This window comes from Eulemur rufifrons, chromosome 27, assembly GCF_041146395.1.
Source record: "Eulemur rufifrons isolate Redbay chromosome 27, OSU_ERuf_1, whole genome shotgun sequence".
Taxonomy (NCBI): domain Eukaryota; kingdom Metazoa; phylum Chordata; class Mammalia; order Primates; family Lemuridae; genus Eulemur; species Eulemur rufifrons.
Window position 1 is genome coordinate 27432315 of NC_091009.1, and position 20120 is coordinate 27452434.

The 20120-nt window shown below is 51.5% G+C and overlaps 1 protein-coding gene across 3 annotated transcripts in view; it reads right to left on the reverse strand.

Annotated features, from left to right (window-relative positions):
- Window positions 1-2583: 2583 nt before the first annotated feature.
- The window catches only part of RASSF5 (Ras association domain family member 5), a 59779-nt gene continuing 42242 nt past the window's right edge, over window positions 2584-20120 (reverse strand). For 2 of the 3 annotated variants that reach the window (XM_069459448.1, XM_069459451.1), the window contains 4 exons: window positions 6192-6302; window positions 4906-5203; window positions 4264-4379; window positions 2584-2744 (listed from right to left, as the gene is read on the reverse strand). In XM_069459448.1, the coding sequence (XP_069315549.1) occupies window positions 2592-2744; window positions 4264-4379; window positions 4906-5203; window positions 6192-6302 (678 nt within the window). In that variant the 3' untranslated portion in view covers window positions 2584-2591. The remainder of the gene's footprint in view (window positions 2745-4263; window positions 4380-4905; window positions 5204-6191; window positions 6303-20120) is intronic. The other variant, XM_069459450.1, reaches the window with a different exon arrangement.

Here is a 20120-nt window from a genome sequence, read left to right on the forward strand (position 1 = left end):
CTGGTGTTCAATCACCCTTAGCTCCAGAAAGCTCTCCTCTTTTTCTAACTCAGTATCTCCTTCTCTAATAAGTCCCTTTGACTCTCCAGCTCCATGGAGATAACAGAAAATAACTGGTCACCTAGGCAGTGCCTTCCAGCACATACACATTTGGACAATTTTCTCCTAATTATTTGAACAGTAACTTTCATTCCTCTGCATACTGGCCAAAGAAAATCTGACTCTGCCAAGAAATATGTGATTGTCTCTGTTCCCCGCCTCTCTCCCCAACTCCCAATTTCCATAAGATGGTGAAGTTCAAGGAAGACATTTCCAATATGAATCATTTTTGCAACAAGCTTTTATTACTTTTTTTTTAAAACCCATATACGAAAGACATTTAAAAAGAAAATATCCTCAAAACAAACACATACTGAGCAACACAACCATAGAAGGCACTACCAGCAGTTATACCCACCTCTGGGAGGGAAGGATACTCTACACTTAACTTTTTTCAGAGGCTTAGACCCAACCTAGGTCCTGGGTCTAACTGTGCTTTAGATAAAGTCTGAATTTTCCCACATTTATTTCATTTCATAAACACCCTTATCTCTTTATATATACCATATGCCTTTATGTATATATACACATATACATGATTTTTTTTTCCTTCTCAAAAATAAAATAGCCATCCCCTTAGAGGGAGGTTCTCAGCAGCATTCACAGCAGTTGCAGCAGGAGCCATGCCTTCTAGTAATGTTAGAGACATGCGGGACGAAGGGAAACGACTCTCTACCTGCTCCCTTTAATATACAGCAGGGAGAGAGATTTTTAAGGGAGGGAAGTGATAAGGCTGAGCATGAGATGGCAGATAACCAGGGTTTTTGTGGTTTGAAAAAAATCTTAGAGTTGCGAGCTTATGTTACCTTTGCAGCTCTGAAGACTACACACAGTTCCTGTGACAAGGGGCAGCATTCCTTCTGGGATCAGGGCAGTGTGGACTCAGCCTGGGTCAGGGAGGGAACTTCTGAGGCTACATGAAGAAGCGTGGGCTTGAACCAACCCAAGCGAGACTGGCAGAGGACAACAAAGAAATGATTTCTCAGAGGCTGGACTGGAAAACCAGCCCTGCTTCGAATGAAGATTACACGTCCTTCTCCCTCTGCATTGGAGTGTCTTTGCGGTCCTGGCTTCTTGCTGGCATTGTTTGACTGATTTGTTTTAGGATTCAACCTGAACAAGAAGCCAGTACAAATGTGTAGAGCCTCCCTGTCAATGTGGTCTCACGTCACTTCTTGGAAGTCAAAACTCAGGCACCCAGATGGGAAGGAGGTCCGTGAGCCTCAGCCCATACTAAGAGCGAGGGCTCTCCAGGCCCCGTCTCCCACACCACCGTTGTCCACTTCCTGGTACAAGTGAGCCGGCAGCAGAGCTTCAGGCACACACGCCCTGCTCCTGTCTCTCTCTGAAAACAAAAAGGCACTGAGGTAAGTGGGGAGGTCAGGCCCGTGGGCTCACTGAGCGCAGGGCCGGGCCGGCCCGAGCTTCGGAACAGAAAGGACTCAGAGTTGGCCGGGTTGGAGCTTCCCCCTCTGTAATCAAGGCAACGCCTTCGGCAGCACCTGGAGATCCCAGTGTCCCCATGGGAGGAGGGAGGCAGTGCTGGAGGCCGAGGGGGAAACCGAGGCAGCCCAGGCCCTCCGCTGTTCGGTAGCTGGGATGAAGACAGCTTTGAGGAGGTTGTCTGCATCGCTTTTTGGCTTTCTCTTACTGCCCGATTTCTCTACTCAGCAGGAGACTTTTAAAATGATAAACAACTGGTTTCCCTTTGGTGGAAACACATGAGGGTTATGGCAATATTAAATTCAAATTTGTAACTTAAAAATAACTGTTGACAAATCTGTGACTAAGTACCACACATACGCAGATATATATGCCTTTGGGTTTACAGTCTCTTGGGCAGTGACGGCCAGGGCAGGCTGCAGCTTCTCTGGAAATCTGAGCCAATCTTAGCTTTGGTGCTCCTAACCCTGAGCTCTGGGCCAGTGGCTTTCTGAACTTCCCTTATGCATGAACAGCGGGCACCTTGGGCCAGTGGGGACAGTCCTTTTATGAGCATTACCCTACTTTTCAGGGTCTTGGCTCAGACCTGCTAAGGGAATATGCTACAACTTTTTACTCATAAATAAAGGTACTACTGTAGGTGGCAAATAAGGGACATTGAAGAAGAATCAAAGCCAGAGAAAGAACACGTAGCTCTAAAACCTTCCTTCTTTCCTTTGCCGGCTGGTGTGGTAGGTTCCAGTCTGGTGACGAGAGAGGCAACTATTTGGTTTGCAAAAGGCTTGCAGAGTGAGAGAGGACAACGGCTGTTTGTTTCACGTGAGTTCTGCTCTCGGCAGAGTCTGTCGAGGAGCACGGCGTCGGGGTGAGCAGGAGTCAACCCCACACAAACACTTGTCCATGGAAGAGACTTTGTGCCACAGCTGGAACTGCTGGGTGGGCACAAATGCACCCGCCAAAGGTGTCCTGAGAAAAAGTGTCTGTTGCAAAACAATAATTAATAATAACAATAAATCCGAGAGCATTGGGAGGAGAGGAAGCAGGCCCGGTTACCCGGGTTTGCCCTGGGATTCTCTTAAGGCCTCCTCCAGTTTCTGCCTAAACTTGTTATACTTCTTTTGCACTTGCTGGATTTTGTCCTGCTCCTCTTTCTCCAAGATCGTGAGGAAGTTCTGGAGTTCAGGGATAGAGAAGGCATCCCACTGTGAGGCGACAGAGGGGGAAAAACAGAACAGGAGACAGGTTAGAAGTGGAGACGGCCCGCAGGGCCCTACCGCCTCCTTCCCACCCTTCACACGTGAGATCCATACACAGTTTGCTGCTGGATAGGCAGGTGCAGCGAATGCAGCCTGGGTTTTACATGTCTGTCATACCAGCAGCAAAATTCCAAATCCTGGCATCTTGTGACCAAGAGTTGCTGGTCCCTGAACCATGTTTTTATTTGGAGAAGCAATAATCTTACGTTTCTGTGTAGCAGCTGAGTTCTTGGCAGTGCTGCTGGAACTACCCCAGGCTCCCAACATGCAGACCCTCGGGAGGCAGAGGAAGGAGAGCGGCCGTGGACTCAGGAGACCCGAGTTGAGCCCGACTCCACCTCTCACCAGCCAAGTGACCTCAAGCACATCACTCCACCCTTCCCAGCTGCTTTCTTATCTGCCGTGGCATGAGGGTGTCTACCTCCCATGGCTGGGAGAGATCACGAGAGCCTGGCGGGACCAGGCCTGTCAGGGCAGAAGGCAAGTCTGACTTCTCTCAGGCTGACCCAGGAACAGAGGCCCCATGGGGCCAAGGATTGAGACTCCTAAGCTCTTTAAGCACAAAGAGCATTAGGTTTTATCTAATTTAGTCCCCACACCGGAAAACAAGATACCAGAGTCCACAGAGGGAAAGTGGTATAACCGTGATCACGCAGCTCACAGAGCAGAACTGGAACTCGAGCCCAGGCCTCCCAACTCCCAGGCCCATGAGCTTCCACAGGGCCGGCAGTGTTCACACACTGTCAGTGGAATGCTTTTTTCCAAACATAGCCTTCCACAGACGCCAGTAGATAAAGCAGTTGGAAGGCAGAGCTGCTCTGGTTGAAATGCAAGAAGGGGCTGAGCCCCACCTGCCGGGATCCCCAGATCTCCACCATGACCCCCAAAGACTGCTCCTCAAAACCCCAGGCCTCCACCAGACACGGTGTGACAAACCCTCCCCTGCTCTCCGTCACTCATCCCAGGACACCGGGGGAGCACCAGCCTGGTCTCACCCCAGTTTACAGCACAAGACCGGACACTAGTCAGCCCCCCTAGGGGGAAGGTGGTCAGTATTTAAGAACAACAGATAGACAAATATTTCAAAAATGTCTACACCCAGCGAAGCCCAGAGGTGGATCTTGCTGGGCCTCAGGCCCTCCTGGAGCAAAACCAGCCTGGGCCTGAACACAGGGAGTTTTTGAGCCCCACCCCACCCTGAGTTTTCAGGAACAAAGCACACAAAATCCTTTCCATGGGCCATGCCAGACACAGGCCCTGACTTGCTCCCCCAGGGTGCTTACCATCCCGGCTGACGCCCTGAACCTGGGGCGCAGTCCTCACCCCAACTCGGCTTTCTCTACAGCCATTTTCCTGCTACTGCTGCTGTGTGGCCCTCACCTATGCTGGCTGGTTAGGACGACACCCACCTCCATCCACCCACGGTGCCCCAAGGGCTGGGTTTGTGCGGAGGGTCCAGACCTACCTCCACCTCTCCGGTTTCATTCTCCTTTAGCACAAAGCTGAGGACATCAGTGTCAGGCCCAGCGAGCAGGCGCAGGTAGAGGGGGCAATCGGCGATGGAGAGCTTCTGGAAGAGCACTGCAAAGCAAAGGGGTGGTCTAGGGGCTCATCCCGGGAAAGAAGGATGGGGCGATGGGCAGTGCAGAGGTGGGGTACACATAACTGGAAGTGGACATACATAAGGTCTTTTCAACCTCATGAAATGAACCTGACAAGAATAAAGGGGCGATAACCTTTTATCGTAGGTGTCTGCTCAGAGTTTGAAGCATGTTTCCATTCACATGATCTAAAAGGTTAGGAGTGGTGGGCGGATTCCTCCCATCGCACAGATTAGGAAGTGGGAGCCCAGGGGGCGGTTTTCCTGAGGTCACACACAGTAGGGGCACAATGAGCGACATGAGCTGCCCTGTCAAGCTCGCTGCTCTCGCCTCCCTGCCCAGAGTCCTCTGCGTGTGGCTCTTCCACAGATCTGAATACCACGGGGACGGCTGGACCCCCGGGACACAGGAGACGCCCGCTTCTCCCCCCCATGGCTGGCAGGGGTTTCGGAGGGCGGCACGGACAGAGCTGGGAAAGGCAGCTCCGGCTGGGATCTCTCTCATACCTTGTCCGTCCTTGTGTGTCCGCTTAAAAAGTGCAAACTTCTGGGGATTGTCCACGACCATGAACTTCTTGAGCAGCCCCTGGATGACTTCACTGACCGTGGTGGTGCTGCTGATGTGGAGCTGCTTGATGGCATCGAGAGGCAGGTAGAAGGACGTCCGCTTGTCGGTGGTGGCCGCCAGGTTCACCTCCTTGATGGCATCGTAGATGGACTGGGGCCGGATCCCCGCAGGCACCGTCACTGGCCGCCGAAGTTTCAAATGCACTTTGATGAAGCCTGTGTAGGTGCCGTCTTCACTCTGCCAGTGGGGGCAACGTCACGTGGGGTCAGGGCGGTCTGTCTCGCATTGTCATATCTGCCGCTCTGTTAGCACCCACCTGTCTCCTCGAGTTCCTTCCTGCTTCTGCTGACCTGGGGTTGCTGGAGAGCAGAGACGCATTTCCCCACCGGGGGCAGGAGAAGGCCCACAGTGTCCAGCCACCAGAGAGGACTTGTGGGGCTACAGTGCCTTTCCCTCTCGAGAGGCTCAGGCTGGCTGCCCCAAAACTGGCCAGCAGGCAGATGCCCGATGGCCTTTGGTGAGTTCCCCCTCTGAGAGGCAGGGTGGGGGTGGCCTCTCCAGTTTGCACCTCTGAACCAGGCAGGAGCAGGAAGGCTCTATAAGGCCCTTGGAGACCCAGCCCACTGCATTTTCTCCTGCATCTTTTTTACAAAAGTCCCGCAGCCTTTAAGATTTAAACCAGACCCATCTGTGACTGGGTTTGCTGGTGTCCCATCTGCCGAAGCCCCAAAGAGCCAGTTGCTGCCAGCCACCAGCAGGGGGCAGGGTTCTCCCACCTTTTCCCCTCCCCACTGAGGGTGGCCTCCCCCAGCCTGGTGCTCAGTTGGGTGCCCTCCCCTCGCTGAGCGCTGCACAGTCCCAGGGGGAGGAAGGAGAGCTGCTGCCAACTCCCCTTGTCGAGGGCTCCCTGGGGGCCAAGCAACACCAGGCCCTGGGTCATCCTATATCATTTGATCTCCTAGTTTACACTGAAGCTCAGGGAAGTGAAGAAAGTTTCCCAGAGTCATATGTGAACAAGTGGAAGGGCCAGAGATTGGATCTGGATCTTATTCCAAAGCCCATTCTATTTCCCTAAAGCACACAGAGGCCAGTGCTGGGGCTGCCAGCCTCCGTGACCTCGGAGGCCTCTGGAGACTAGGAGAAAGGGGAGGGACCCACAAGGGAGTAGCCGCGGGACCCAGAGGGAGGGCACAGGAGCCCAGGCAGCGGGGTGGGCGCCACTCACCAGCTTCATGCCCAGGCAGTTCTTCTCCCGCGTGTTGTAGCTGTCGATCTTCTGCTTGATCTCCTGCAGTGTGGGCGGGCGCCGCGGCTCCTCCACAGCCTTACAGACGCTCTGGAACAGACGCAGGAGGGGGTGGGTGTGCAGTGGTCCTCAGGATGAGCAGGGACGTCCACACCCTCCCACAGGCCTGCCTGACCAAGAAGAATGGAGCGCCAGCCCCGCACCCTGACACTAATCGCACGGACTGGAGTGAGACGGTGAGAGGTCAGATCCCAGCTGTGCCACTGCTGAGCCGGCCACCCCTGGGGAGATAACTCACATCTCAGCCTCAGGCTCCTCACCTGTGAAATGGGAACAGCACCTACCCCACAGGCTTGTCTGGAGACCAGTGTGAACGTGCCTGGCACATAGGCCCCGACCATGGATCTGGTGCAGGAGCAGAGCTGCATCTGCACACGGGCGGCTGCTATGGGGAAGATGCCTCGAGACGCCATGGCAGATGCCAGCCATGCTCCGTCTCCTCAGGGCACAACAACAAAGCTGGAGGGACAGGCGTGTGCACGTGGTGCCGGCGGGTGCTGATGGGAAAGACAGGAATTTCCCCAGACCCAAAGGACCAAGGACACACAGACACAGTTCAGGCCCCCTGTCACTGGTCACAGTGCTTTGCACATAACAAGAAGTAAATGTCTGTCTGTCAGATGAACGCGTGAACTGGCAGCAGTGAGGAGCTGCAGCCCTCTGAGATAAGCGTAGGAGATAAACCTATTCTGCTGGGGCAGAGGGACAACAGCTTTGACTTAGCACCAACTCTGTGCCAAGTACTTGGCATACATTATCTCATTTAATTCTCACAAACCAAAACTCTGCAAGATAGCTTATTACCCCCATTTTACAGGTGAGACTACCAAGACCAAGAAGAGTTCAGCAAGTTGCCTAGTGCCCTGCAGTCAGTATGTGCAGAACTGAACAGAAATTGCAGGTCTGTCCTGTTGTGTTCTTCCTACAACACCAGGATTCATTCTTCTCACAGGTCCCCCTGATGCCCTCTTCCCCCGACCCCTGGGGAACGGGAGGGGGTAGGGGAGAAGAGGGAGTACAGGGGCGAATTCTGGGGTCTAAGCAACTCTGCTCTTCAGCCAATTCCCTGGATTTCTCTCGAGTTCACCGTCACCCACTTCCCGCTTTTCTCGTCACGCTGTGAGAGTGCTGGAAGAGGTTGGCCAAACCCGCTGGGAATTTGCCTGATCTTGGAAATCTAGTAGGCTCAGGGAAGATCAGGATTCTCCCTTGGCAAACACGGAAACTGAGGCCCAGAGAGGGACGACTCTGATACCATGTGACACTGTCCTGTGGGTGTCTGGGTTTGGCTGGGAATTTCACAGCTACCCCAACATCACACACCACCCAGTGGAACACAGCAGGGCCCCACAACAGAGCTTGGGCCTGCCCTTCCTCTCTTGAGCAAGCCTGTCTCTCTCTGGGGGACATGCTACACTGAAGAATATGCCATCGCTTCCTCCTCCCACTTTCCAGTCCCACGGAACTGATGCAACGTCAGCCTCTCGCTGCCAAGAGGAGCTGAGGTGGCCGGGCCTGAGCATGGCTCCAGCCTCCCACCCACCCCACCCCTCAGCACAGAGGGGAGCCGACATTCTTCTCTCATCATAGCATCTTCCCTGGGCCTGTCTGCAGCCTCTGGACTCTTGCTCTGGGACTCCTGATCTCCTGCTAATAGCAGCACTGTGCTGGGTACCTTTTCACATGCCTTCTCTTACATACTACCTACATTTTCCAGATTACAAAACTGAGGCTAAGAGAGGTTAAGAAACATGCCAGGCTGGGCATGGGGGCTCACGCCTGTAATCCCAGCACTTTGGGAGGCCAAGGAGGGAGAATCGCTTAAGGTCAGGAGTTTGAGACCAGCCTGAGCAACATAGAGATCTCGTCTCTACAAAAAAAGAAAAATGAGCTGGATGTGGTGGTACACACCTGCAGTCCCAGCTTCTGAGAAGGCTGAAGTGGGAGGATCACTTAAGCCCAGGAATTCGAGGCTGCAATGAGCTAAGATGATGCCACTGCCCTCATGCCTGGGTGACAGAGCAAGACCCTGTCTCTAAAAAAGACAGAAAGGAAAGAAAGAGAGAAGAGAAGAAGAAAGAAATTAACAACCATGCCTGTGGTCTCACTGCTAGTGAGTGGCTGAATAGCGACTGGAACTAAGTCCACCTAAGGCTGGAGCCCGCGTTCCTCTCAATTCACCACGTACCACCCTGGGGTGGCCTCTCCTGCTGAGGGGGCCGGCCCACTGCTCCCACGGCGACCACTGAAACTCCATCCTGCAGGGCGGGGATGAGCAGCTGCTAAAGCAAGGCCTGTAAATGACCCGGCCTGTGAAATGTTCATCCAAGGTGTGTCTGACCAGTGGGTCAGGACCCAGAGGCTGCGTGTCACCTGTGAAGATGGCAAGGAGGGAGTTTCTAACCTCTGGAGCGGGATGCAGCCTCCGGGATGCAGGGCCTACCCTCTTCCTATGAGCCTGCTTGGTCTCTGGGACTGGCCCTGACTCTGGAGGACCACCCAAGGGAGGCACTCTCTGGACATCTCCCGTTTGCCCGAGGTGAGTAACAAGTGGTGTGAGCCTCACAGACCGTCTTTCTTCGCTGTCAGTCATTAACCCAGGGACACTCAAAATGAAGCGTCTCATTCCTCTTCCCGTCCCTCAGTCAGCTCCTGGAGCTCCCCCGGACCCCGGGGCCCACCAGCTGGGCACATCGCTGTGGGCCCAGATGCTCCGGCCCTGGCGCTCCCTGCCTTCCCTCTGAGAGCTGCCGGCCAGAAAGACCAGCTGTCTGGGCACCACTGTGTGCTCCCCGCTGTCTCTGAAGCAAGTAGGCTGCCACTCCTCAGGAGTTAAGCGCTTTCCCATACTCATCTACAAGAAAAGAGTTAAATGATACAAAGAAAACTCTAGAAGCTCTTGGAAGCGCTCCTCTCATAGTTGCCAACCGAACTACAGCCATTTCCCTGTAGGAAAAGGCAGCTGTGTTGTGGCTTTCAAAGGCCTGGTTTTGAACACAGCGAGAGTCAGAGCTGCTTCAGCCTAAGGTTTCTTCTTCCTGTTCCCCTTTTCTTCAGCAGATAAACCCATCTATCCTCTCTTTCCCACCACAAACCTGGGGAAGTGACGCAAGTGGCTGCGGCTGCCCCGCCTTGCAGGGCTGACGCAGAAGACAGTGGCCCTGACCTCACCATGCTGAGGCCCTCTGGGTGTGGCAGGAGCCCTGCGTGTGGCCAACACTACAAACCTCACAGTCCTGGAACGCCGGCACCCAGGTCTGGCATGGCTGCTGCCCACACCAGATCCGGCAGACGAGATCTGACCCACGGACTGAATGAATCACCTCCCAAAGTAGGCCAGCCAGCCACAGCCACGAGGGCTCCCTGATCCTCTTCCCGCCCACGAGGTGGTGTAGAATCTAGACCAGGGGTGGTTTTTTTTTTTTTTTGAGATAGAGTCTCACTCTGTTGCCCTGAGTAGAGTGCCGTGGCGTCAGCCTAGCTCACAGCAACCTCAAACTCCTGGGCTCAAGCAATCCTTCTGGCCTTTTCCCGAGTAGCTGGGACTACAGGCACATACCATGATGGCAGGCTAATTTTTCTATTTTTAGTAGAGACGGGGGTCTCGCTCTTGCTCAGGCTGGTCTCGAACTCCTGACCTCAAGCGATCCTCCCGCCTCGGCCTCCCGGAGTGCTAGGATTACAGGCCTGAGACACTGTACCCAGCTCTAGACCACTGTTTCTTAAACTTGCCCGCATAGTGAGATCATCTGGGGAACCTTTAGAAGCACGGCCACTGGCACTTTATCCCTGGAGATTCCGATTTAGTCGGTCTCGGGTGCAGCCTGGGCGTAGGAATTTTTCAAATCTCTCAGCTGATTCTAAGGTGCAGCCACATTTGGGAAGAACTGACATAGACAGACCCCTCCCAGTTCCAGACTGCAAGGGTCCCCATCCAGCTGCACAGTTAACACTTTGGCACCGACAAACATACGCTGCCCTTAAGGTTGACCTAAGAGGCAGTATCTGCGGTATGAACAAGATCAATGATGTAGTAATCTTCCGAGGGTGAGACAAAGACCTCGATTTCTATTCCTCTGACAGAGTCTCAAGTCTTCAAAGTGAAAGATGTGTCTCTGTCCGTGAGTACACAGCTAGAAACCCAGCAGATAGAGTTTTGTCTCCTGGGGTGACCCAAGATAGAGACAGAATGGGGAACTCTTATGATTTGACAGATACAGGCATTGGCCCGTGAGGTGTCTCTCCTGGGGGGTCTACACATCTCCGTGCATAGGGCAGGGAATTCATCTGCTCTGATTAAGCCCCTGGCATTGGCGGCAGATGGCTGAGCTGTTCCCAGTGCACCCGGCATGTCCAGGGCACTGGTGAAAAATAGGTTTGTGCTCACATGTGCTAAGCCATGGAAAATGGCTGTGTCCTCTTTTAGCTCTCAAGCTTATTCGGGTACAGCCAAGTGCAGAGGCTGGGTGCTGGGTGAGAGCAGGGATGCCCGTCCCCCGAGCGATTCTCTGATGTTTCCACTGAAATATTCTTAGCAAAATCAGGAGGACCACACTCCTGTAGTCTGGACCCTATCTCAGAGCTGATTTGCCCTAAGTCAAGGTGTCCTTTATTCTATTTTTTTTTTTTTTTGAGACAGAGTCTCACTCTGTTGCCCAGGCTAGAGTGCCATGGCGTCAGCCTAGCTCACAGCAACCTCAAACTCCTGGGCTCAAGTGAGCCTCCTGCCTCAGCCTCCTGACTAGCTGGGACTACAGGCATGCGCCACCATGCCCGGCTAATTTTTTTCTCTATATATTTTTAGCTGTCCAAATCTTTTTTTTCTATTTTTAGTAGAGATGGGGTCTCGCCCTTGCTCAGGCTGGTCTCAAACTCCTGACCTCGAACGATCCTCCCGCCTCAGCCTCCCAGAGTGCTAGGATTACAGGCACGAGCCACCGCGCCCAGCCTCTTCTATTTTTAAAATAACAAAAACAAAACTGGCTAATTCTGCATTCTAATCAATGACATACACAAAGTCCCAATTTTGGTCACTGGGGAGTGACCCAATGCTCTGAGGACAGGCTCTGAGTGAGTCTGCTGGCTTCTAGTGTCCCCAGGTGGGCACGGTCCCCCCCAGGAATGCTGCAGCAACAGAGGGGCATCCCAGGGGGAGGAGTAGGCTGGGGACAACATGCGTCCCACCCTCAGTGCCGCAGCCATCATATATATTCATGCCCACCTTTTCTTGACCTCAATCACACAAACCTTATTTTTGGTGAAAACTTCACTCTCCTTTTTTTTTTTTTTTTTTGAGACAGAGTCTCTCTCTGTTGCCCAGGCTAGAGTGAGTGCCGTGGCGTCAGCCTAGCTCACAGCAACCTCAAACTCCTGAGCTCAAGCGATCCTCCTGCCTCAGCCTCCCGAGTAGCTGGGACTACAGGCATGCACCACCATGCCCAGCTAATTTTTTCTATATATATATTTTTTAGCTGTCCATATAATTTCTTTCTATTTTTAGTAGAGATGGGGTCTCGCTCTTGCTCAGGCTGGTCTCGAACTCCTGAGCTCAAACGATCCGCCCACCTCGGCCTCCCAGAGTGCTAGGATTACAGGCGTGAGCCACCACGCCCGGCCCACTCTCCTTTTTAAACTGGTCAGCCTCTTCTCCTTCCTGCCAGGTACTTTCACCATATCACTCCTTTCTGCCCATCTGATGTCCCCTCATCTGTTAAGGCCTCTCTGATGACCCCAGCCCAGAATGATGATGACAATGATGGTAATGATGATCCTTCATCACATCTAATTATGGGCCATGCACTATTCTACTCACCTGGCATGTAATAGCTCACTTCATCCTCAAAGCAAATTTATGACAGATGCTATTATGATGCCCATTTTATAATAGAGGAAACTGAGCCACAGTAAGGTTAAAGCTAACCTACCACTAAAGCTAACACTGTACTATCTAGTACTTAAATATGCATCTATTTATATTAACCTCCAGGTAGATTATCTGTCTAAGTTTTTCTTCCCAACTAGACTGAAGCTCTTACTGGCTTACATCATATTTCTATTTCTTTCTTCCTTTTCTTAGAGACAGGGTCTTGCTATGTTGCCCATGCTGGAGTACAGTGGTTATTCACCAGCTCGACCGTAGTGCATTACAGCTTTGAACTCCTGGCCTCAAGTGATCCTCCCACCTCTCCCTCCAAAGGAGCAGGGACTACAGGTGTATGCCACCATGCCCGGCATACTTCTGTTTCTTCTCATGCTTGGTGGCACTGAGCATGAGGCAGATAGTAAATATTTTCTCAAGAACCTTCCATGGTCCCCCACTGCCTACAGTGGGGAAAAAAAGGTCTTAGTTACTCCTAGGAGTTACAGTGCAGAGAGCCTTGGATTTCAACTAGAGTGAGTTCTGGGAGAAATGCAGCCACACCTGTCTTGTCCACCACGGCATCCCCGAGCCTAGTTCCAACTGGACACATAGTAGGGGTTCCGTAAGTATGTGCAGTATGAACACAAGCGTGTGCTTGCCTTCTGACTCCCATTATAAACTATGTGATCTTGAGAAAGTCAGATAACCTCTTTAAGCCTAAGTTTCTTCACCTATAATGTTGGGATAAAAATCCTTTGCACCATAGGATTTGTGCAAAGGTAAAATCAAATGACATAAAGGGTATGAATCTGTTTTGAAAATGATCAAACCTGTCCAAAGGCATGTATTGTTATTGTCATCCCAGGAAAACAAAGCCCTACCCCTCCCTCCGAGCCAACCTCATTTCTCACTTTCCTTGAGCACTTATTCTGGATTAGCCCCCATACCCTCAGAGTTTGCTCGTTTCTTTCTCGACTCCAGTGATTGGCAGACTACTTCTGTAAAAGGCCAGAGAGTAAATATTTTAGGCTCTGCAGGCCATATGGTCCATTGCAACTACTCAAGTCTGCCATCTCAATACAAAAGCAGCCACTGGAGGAGTGTGGCTATTTTCCAATAAAACTTTATTTATAGACCCTGGCCCACGGGCAGTGGTTTGCTCTACACTGTTGTTTGTGCACTCTAGATTACATACTGGAACACATACTCCTCGTTTCCCCTAGTTCCATCTTCTCCATATAGTTTCCCAATGAAATTTCTCCAGCCCATCACAATCTCCCCATTCTCTGCTCTGCTAATATATCAGATCCCTGATTCCCAAATGGAGAAAGATACACACAGTTTTGCTCTGGTCCCTTCCTTTCTCCTGAACCAGACTTCCTATGTTTCCTGTGTATTTCCTCACAACACCAGTTAATGGGCCTTTGTCACTTCACTCTCACTTAATGGACACTTTTCACAAGTAGACAAAGGCTTGGTCACCTCACTGGAGTTCTGCTCGCTCTCCGTTCTCCAAGGAGGAGGTAAGAAAGCTGGTGGGGGCGGGGATGCAGGTGGGTGGCTAGGCGCACTCACTGGCTCAGAGACTCACTCCTGAACACCAGCCCCATGGCCCCAAAGCCTCCAATTCCTGTGCAGCAAAACCGCAAGTGACCACGTGTCACGGATCTCTGTAGCTGCTTGCTAATGTTAAATCCATACTGCAAGAACTGATGCAGGTGATTTCAGAACCTGTATGGCTACATTTGACATCTAATTATATGCTGCTTTTTATTGTTTAACGATTGCTTAACATATGTTAATCCCATCTCCCCAATTAGATGATCCCTGGAGGGAGACAGACATTAGTCTGGGGCTCAAACTTCTTTGGCACCTGCTGTGGGGATTGGCTGACTACTGGGCTGACCTCCAAGGAGGTGTCAGATAAATACCTGTTGATTGGGTGGCAGGGCAGCCTGGGTGATTCCAGCCCGGAGCCCGCTGTGGGCCTTGACACCAGACAGCCAGGTCCGGGAGCACCTCACGCTGTCCTGCACCCCACAGGTCTAATGCCAAGGGCCTTGGCCCGAGACAGCCCTGTGGCTTGGCCCTTTGCAGCTTGCTGGTGAGAATGAATGTAAGACCATCAAATGATCTGGGACCTTCAGCAAGTCACTTCCCCTCTCGGGGCCTCAGTTTCCTCATCTGCAGAATCATGAAGTGAGACCAGAGAAGCTCTAGGGCCCTTTGCAGGATTCAGATCTTCCACATAAGATAAGGTGGTTTTTTTCATCACTGCTTCCTCTTCTATTTCAGAGAATTGGGTGTGGGAATGGGTCCCCTCGGAAGCTAGCCGGGCACATCTGAATTGCAGCAGGAACGCCTGGTCTAACGAGTACTTAAGAACATTTCTAACCCCTACGAGTTTACTTTTCTCACTGCTCACTACCTGCTTTCTCTGCTCAGCAGCAAGACTGGGGCAAGCTCAAGGAGGTCTACACCTTCTTAACTCAAGAAAACAAAACAAAAAATACCCCGGAAGCTTGAGCCTTTGCCACATTTCCTCTTTCTCAGCTCTTAGCAAATCTGTCAGCAGCAATTCTTTCGCCCCTTGGGTGGAAGCATCTCCAGGCCTGAGCCAGGGAGGAGAGCTTGAGGCATCTCCTGCAGAAAGACCACCTGCAGATGCCTTTCAGACCCCACATGCCTGGTATGGCTGGGGGGTCTGCCCTAAATGGGAACCTTGAAGGCAAGGGGCAGCCACCCATCTGTGGGGACTGCTCAATGTCCAAACCACATTCAAGGGTCATTGGTCCCCTTGTGATGATCTCAACCAGAAAGGAAAGAGGAAGCACCACGGGCCTCATGGCAGGGCCCCTCCCAGGCCCTAAAGGGCCTGTGTTCTGGGATGGATTCCAGTCCCACCCATGGCAGTGAAAGGGTTGATTCCCACAGTTCCCTCCATGGAGCTGTCCATTGTCCCCAAAATAGAAGGGTTAGAAATTCCTAAACTGTGTTCTCCAATAGGTTATTCACTGCAGAGCAAGGAAGGGGCTTCACCATGGAACCATCCGTGCAAGCAGCTCTAGCAGCGTGTAGCAGAGGAGCAGGGGAAACAAGGAGGTGGGGGGGGGGGTTGAGCAATGAAAGAATCTGAAGTCTCAAAAGGCAAAAATGCAGAGCAGATGGTCAATGTCGACAGTCAGTCAACAGAAATGGATTGAATTGCCTCTGGGTGAGGACTGTGAAAGGCACCTTGGGAGGTGAAGCAGACAGGGTGTGGTCCCTGCCCTTGGGAGCCCCCAAATTATCTAGGAGGGAAGGCACTGTGGCACAACAGAGCAAGCACAGTGCAATCTGGGACAAGAAGCCTCAGGCAGCCCAGATCAACTTCCTGTGGTGAAGGTCATTCCAGCAGGTTCCCCAAGGTGCCGGCATGTTCCAGAGCCTGGGCACAGGGTCCCCATTCTTTGAGGTGGCCATCTCAGTCTATGCACAGGAGCAGCTCACCTAGGGTGAGTCAGGACCAGGGAACAGAAGCCCCATGCAGGAAGCCAAGAGCTGCAGGGACCTAGGCTCAAGCCCTGCAGTTCCCCATTATAACAATAAAAATTGCCAACAGCCGGGCACCACCCTGAGGGCGTCACAGTCAGGATCTCATTCAATCCCCTAAGTAACTCAACAAAGGAGGTACCCTTACTACCCAGCATCCCTGCTCTTGACTGCTAGACCATGCTGCCATGCACGCTGGGCCACAGGTGGCCTGTGCTGGCCATGCCCTTGGTCTTCTGTGAACTTGAGTGAGTCAATCTCACTGAGAGTCAGATCTCGTTTGTGAAATGCAGTTTACACATTTGTTGTGGAGATTAAAGGAGACTGTGCATCCAAAAGTGCTTAGCACAATGTAAGTACACAGTAAGCACTCAATAAACGTTACCTATTGCATCATCATCTGAATCATCATCACCATCATCAGTAGTCGTTTGTCTAGCAGGACAAAGGAGAGGTTGGTCAGTGGAGATTGGCCCACTATGAGAGTCCTCATGCCTTTGACCTTGATCCCTGCCAGTCTTTTCAGCCAGGGCCACATCATGACTTTTATGGTCCTGAGCACTTTTGGCTTTGGGGACATGGGACCTTTCCTCCATAAAAAACATGGAAAATTATATTTTTATGATTGCACTGGTGTAAAGAGAAATATATTAACATCCTATATTTTCTTCAACTTAAAAGTTCACTTTTTTCCTCCTGATTTTAAAAGAAATCAAAACATTTTGATGGGCCTCTAAAGTACTGTGGGCCCCTGGCCCTGCGCCTGCGATGCCTCACGGATGTGCTGGCTGCTACTCTGGCCGCGCTTCCCAGCTGTTCAGTCTCAGGTAGGTTGACCGACTGTCCTGGTTTGCCAGGAGCAAGGGTTTTCTCAGGGTGCAGAACTTTCAATGCTAAAAACAGGGCAGTCCAGGGGCAACCAGCACATCTGTGACCCTAGCCCCAGGGACCCCCACTCAGGTCTAGAGGGCTCCGTGCTCTATTTTCGTCTCTACTGCGGGTCCCGGGACACTGTGTGCTCTTCTGTCCTCTGCAAAACTGTACCCATGGACTTGATTCTGGAGGTTCTTCTGATACCGCCCCTGACCCCCAACACACACCCCAAGGTCAAGCCATGGCCTAGGACAGTTTGGTGGCTGCCCGGAAGATAAGCACCATCCCTACAGCTGGATCCAGAAGGTAAGCTCCTCAGGGCAGGGACTCGGCCTTGTGCACCAATGCCACCCCCAGGACGCACAAGAGGGGCTCATTAAACATTTGCTTAATGAATTGAATAACTCACAAAGTAGTAGAACACACACACACACACACCCCCCTCTCAAATCCCAAAACAAATGCAGGGGAATTGAAATGTTCCAGTATTTTATAAAGGTCTTACAGGATTCCTGGTCCATGGACTTACTTAATTCTGAGACAATTAAGTGAAGACCAGACACAACATCTCTCCTCTATTTCTGGGGGTAGATAACCCAAACCCCCTCTTCCATTTCTGTTCTTCCCTCCTCTGGGTCTTCATGAAGTCCCCTTTTCAGCTCAGAGGTCTAAAGTGTGAATCCAGGCAGAATAGGATAGCACCCATTCTTCTGCGATGGCCACAGGAATTTTCCCTCTGAGGATTTTCTCATGCCATAAAGAGTTTCTAGAAGGTCTTTCTTCAGGTCAGTTTTCCTCATTGAGTTTCCAGCTACGTCGCTGTCCCCTCACTGAGCCTCCCCTAGGTCAGCCTCCTTTTGGTCTCCCTGAGCCCTCAGTCTGACCATTCGGCCTGGGAAGTCCGTCTCTTCATCAGATAGAATTTGCCCCCTGCCCCTGGAACTGACAGTATGTCTACTTTTATCTAGAATTAGTGGACTTTCCAACAACATCGACGTATGCCCAATTATTCCAGCACTGATTTCATCCTCTGTATATTAGTGTTACTGGTACAAGCCTGTCTCCCCCATTAAACCATGGGCATCCCAAATTCAGTGACTGCACCTTTTCTATCTTTGTATTCCCAGAGCACCCTGGATCAGAGTGCTGTGGAGTGAATTAGGAACGGACGATGGCTAGCAGAGTGAGTGGGTCCCAGTACCCTGTCCCAGGGCCAGTCTCTCCTAAGGCTAGACTCAACTCTTCCAGAGGATTACATTGCATATCATATATCTGATAAGAGATTGATATTCAGAGTATATATAAAAAACTCCCATCACTCAATAACAAAAAAATAAACAACCTGATTAAAAAATGGACAAAGGGCATGAACACACGTCTCCAGAGAAGACCTATAAGTGATCAAGAAGCACATGAAAAGATGCTCAACATCACTAGTCATTAGGGAAATGCAAATCAAAACTACAGTGAGATACCACTTCACATCTATTAGCATGGCTATCATTAAAAACAATAACAACAGAAAATAAAGTATTGGCACGGATGTGGAGAGATTGGAACCCTGTGCATTGCTGGTGGCAATATAATATGGTGCAGCCACTGTGGAAAATGGTATGGCGATTCCTCAAAAAATGAAACATAGAATGACCATATGATCCAGCAATTCCACTTCTGGGTACGTACCCGAAAGAACTGAAAGCAGGGATGCAAACAGGTATTTGAACACCCATGTTCACAGCAGCATTAATCACAATAGCCAAAAGGTGGAAGCAACCCAAATATTCATCCATGGATGAATAGATGAACAAAATGTAGCATACACACACACACACACACACACACACACACAATGGAATATTATTCCAGCCGTAAAGAGGAAGGAAATTCAGACACACACTATAACGTGGATGAACCTTGAAAACATTATACTGAGTGAAATAAGCCAGTCACAAAAGGTCAAATAGTGTGTAATTCTACTTAGATGAGGTTTCTACAGTAATCAAATTAACAGCGACAGAAAGCAGAGCACTGGTTGCCAGGCACTGGGGAGGGGAACACAGGCAGTTGCTGTTTAGTAGGTGAGGAGTTTCAGTTGGGGAAGATGAAAGTTCTAGAGATGGATCGGTGGTGACGGTTGCAAAACAATGTGACTGTCATACTTAATGCCACTGTACTTAAGAATGGCTAAAATGGTAAATTTTATGTCATGTGTATTTTACCGCAATAAAAAATAAAAAGAGGATTCCAAGGGCAGGGGAACGTGGAGGCCACGTAACTGGCTGGTTTTATGTGGTCTCCATAAAGCTGGAGCTTCCCTTGCTTTCCATATTCCAGGCAAGTGAGGAGTGAAGCCTACTTCTAAGCAAGTCAGCCCCCTTCATCTTCAGACCTCCAGGAACAGACTCTTTTCCTAGGACTAAGCCACCCCCTGGTAGGTACACTGGAAAATGAATGCTAGGGGTGACCTGGACAGCCCAGCCCAGCTCAGCCCAGCTTGGAAGAGCAGCCACAGGCCTGGAGGCGTGCCTGCTCACAGCCTCCCAGGGTCTCCCCAGAAAGGAGATCAGGGCACAGAAGCTGAGCCCCTGGACTTGGGAGGGGCCTCACGATGGACTAGTGCTAGCGCAACCGGCGTCATGAGGAGATTCAGGTCGTGGGGACTTCCCAGCCTGCTTCAGCTGTTCTCCCAATACCTTGTCACGGCAAGGTCAAGGAGCTGTGCCTGGCTTTCCAACTTCATATGCACCCCAGTGATGGACGTGGCCATAAAGTCACCGTACACTCTTGGGGCCACAGAGCTGGCAGCTGGCCACAGAGTATCCAACCTCACCTTCAAATCACTGTCTTGCTCTCATGTAGTGGAAAACACTTTAAACAAAGTTATTTCAGCTTTACATAAGAGTCCCAGATGCTCTGAGAGCCAAGCCTTGAGAGAGAGGTGGCTTTAGGCACCCGGCTCATGAGTTCTGACTACAGGCTGCCCAGGACCCAGGTGCTGTGACTGCGGGCGCACTCTCCCCCGCCACCTGCTGGCTCCAGCTCCGCTGACGCTCCCTGCAGGACAGGGCATTCCGCTCCACAAACGATTCAGATAACCCAGAGGTGGTGAGTGGTGCGTGGGAGCCGAGGATCTCTGGTGGCGAGCCAGTACCCAGCGTCCAGCACACCGCGCTGCCCACACTTGCTAGGAGGGGAAGGGCAGCTCAGGGCTCGCGCCAGCCGCCAGGACACCGGCCTGCACTGCCTGCTGGAAAAGCATGGCCCTTCCTGGCTCCCCGCTGCCCTCAGCTCTGGGGCTGGGGTGGTGCTGATGTTGCAGCCTCTTCACCAGCCTACACGTGTCCTCTCCTCACTGAGCCGCCCGCCCTGCTAACCCTACCCCAGGCTGGCGATCCGGGCACCCAGGTGTTCAGGGATTAATCTGTGATACTGAAACATGTCCTAGTTGGTTATTAAGAGCTCTGAGTCTTTTTTATGTGTATTCCCTAACTATTCCATAAATGCTCAGGGCCAGGGACATTTGATTTCCTCTGTCCCCCAAATGGCCTGGCAAAATGTGCTATCCTGAGTGCAGTTGGCATGGG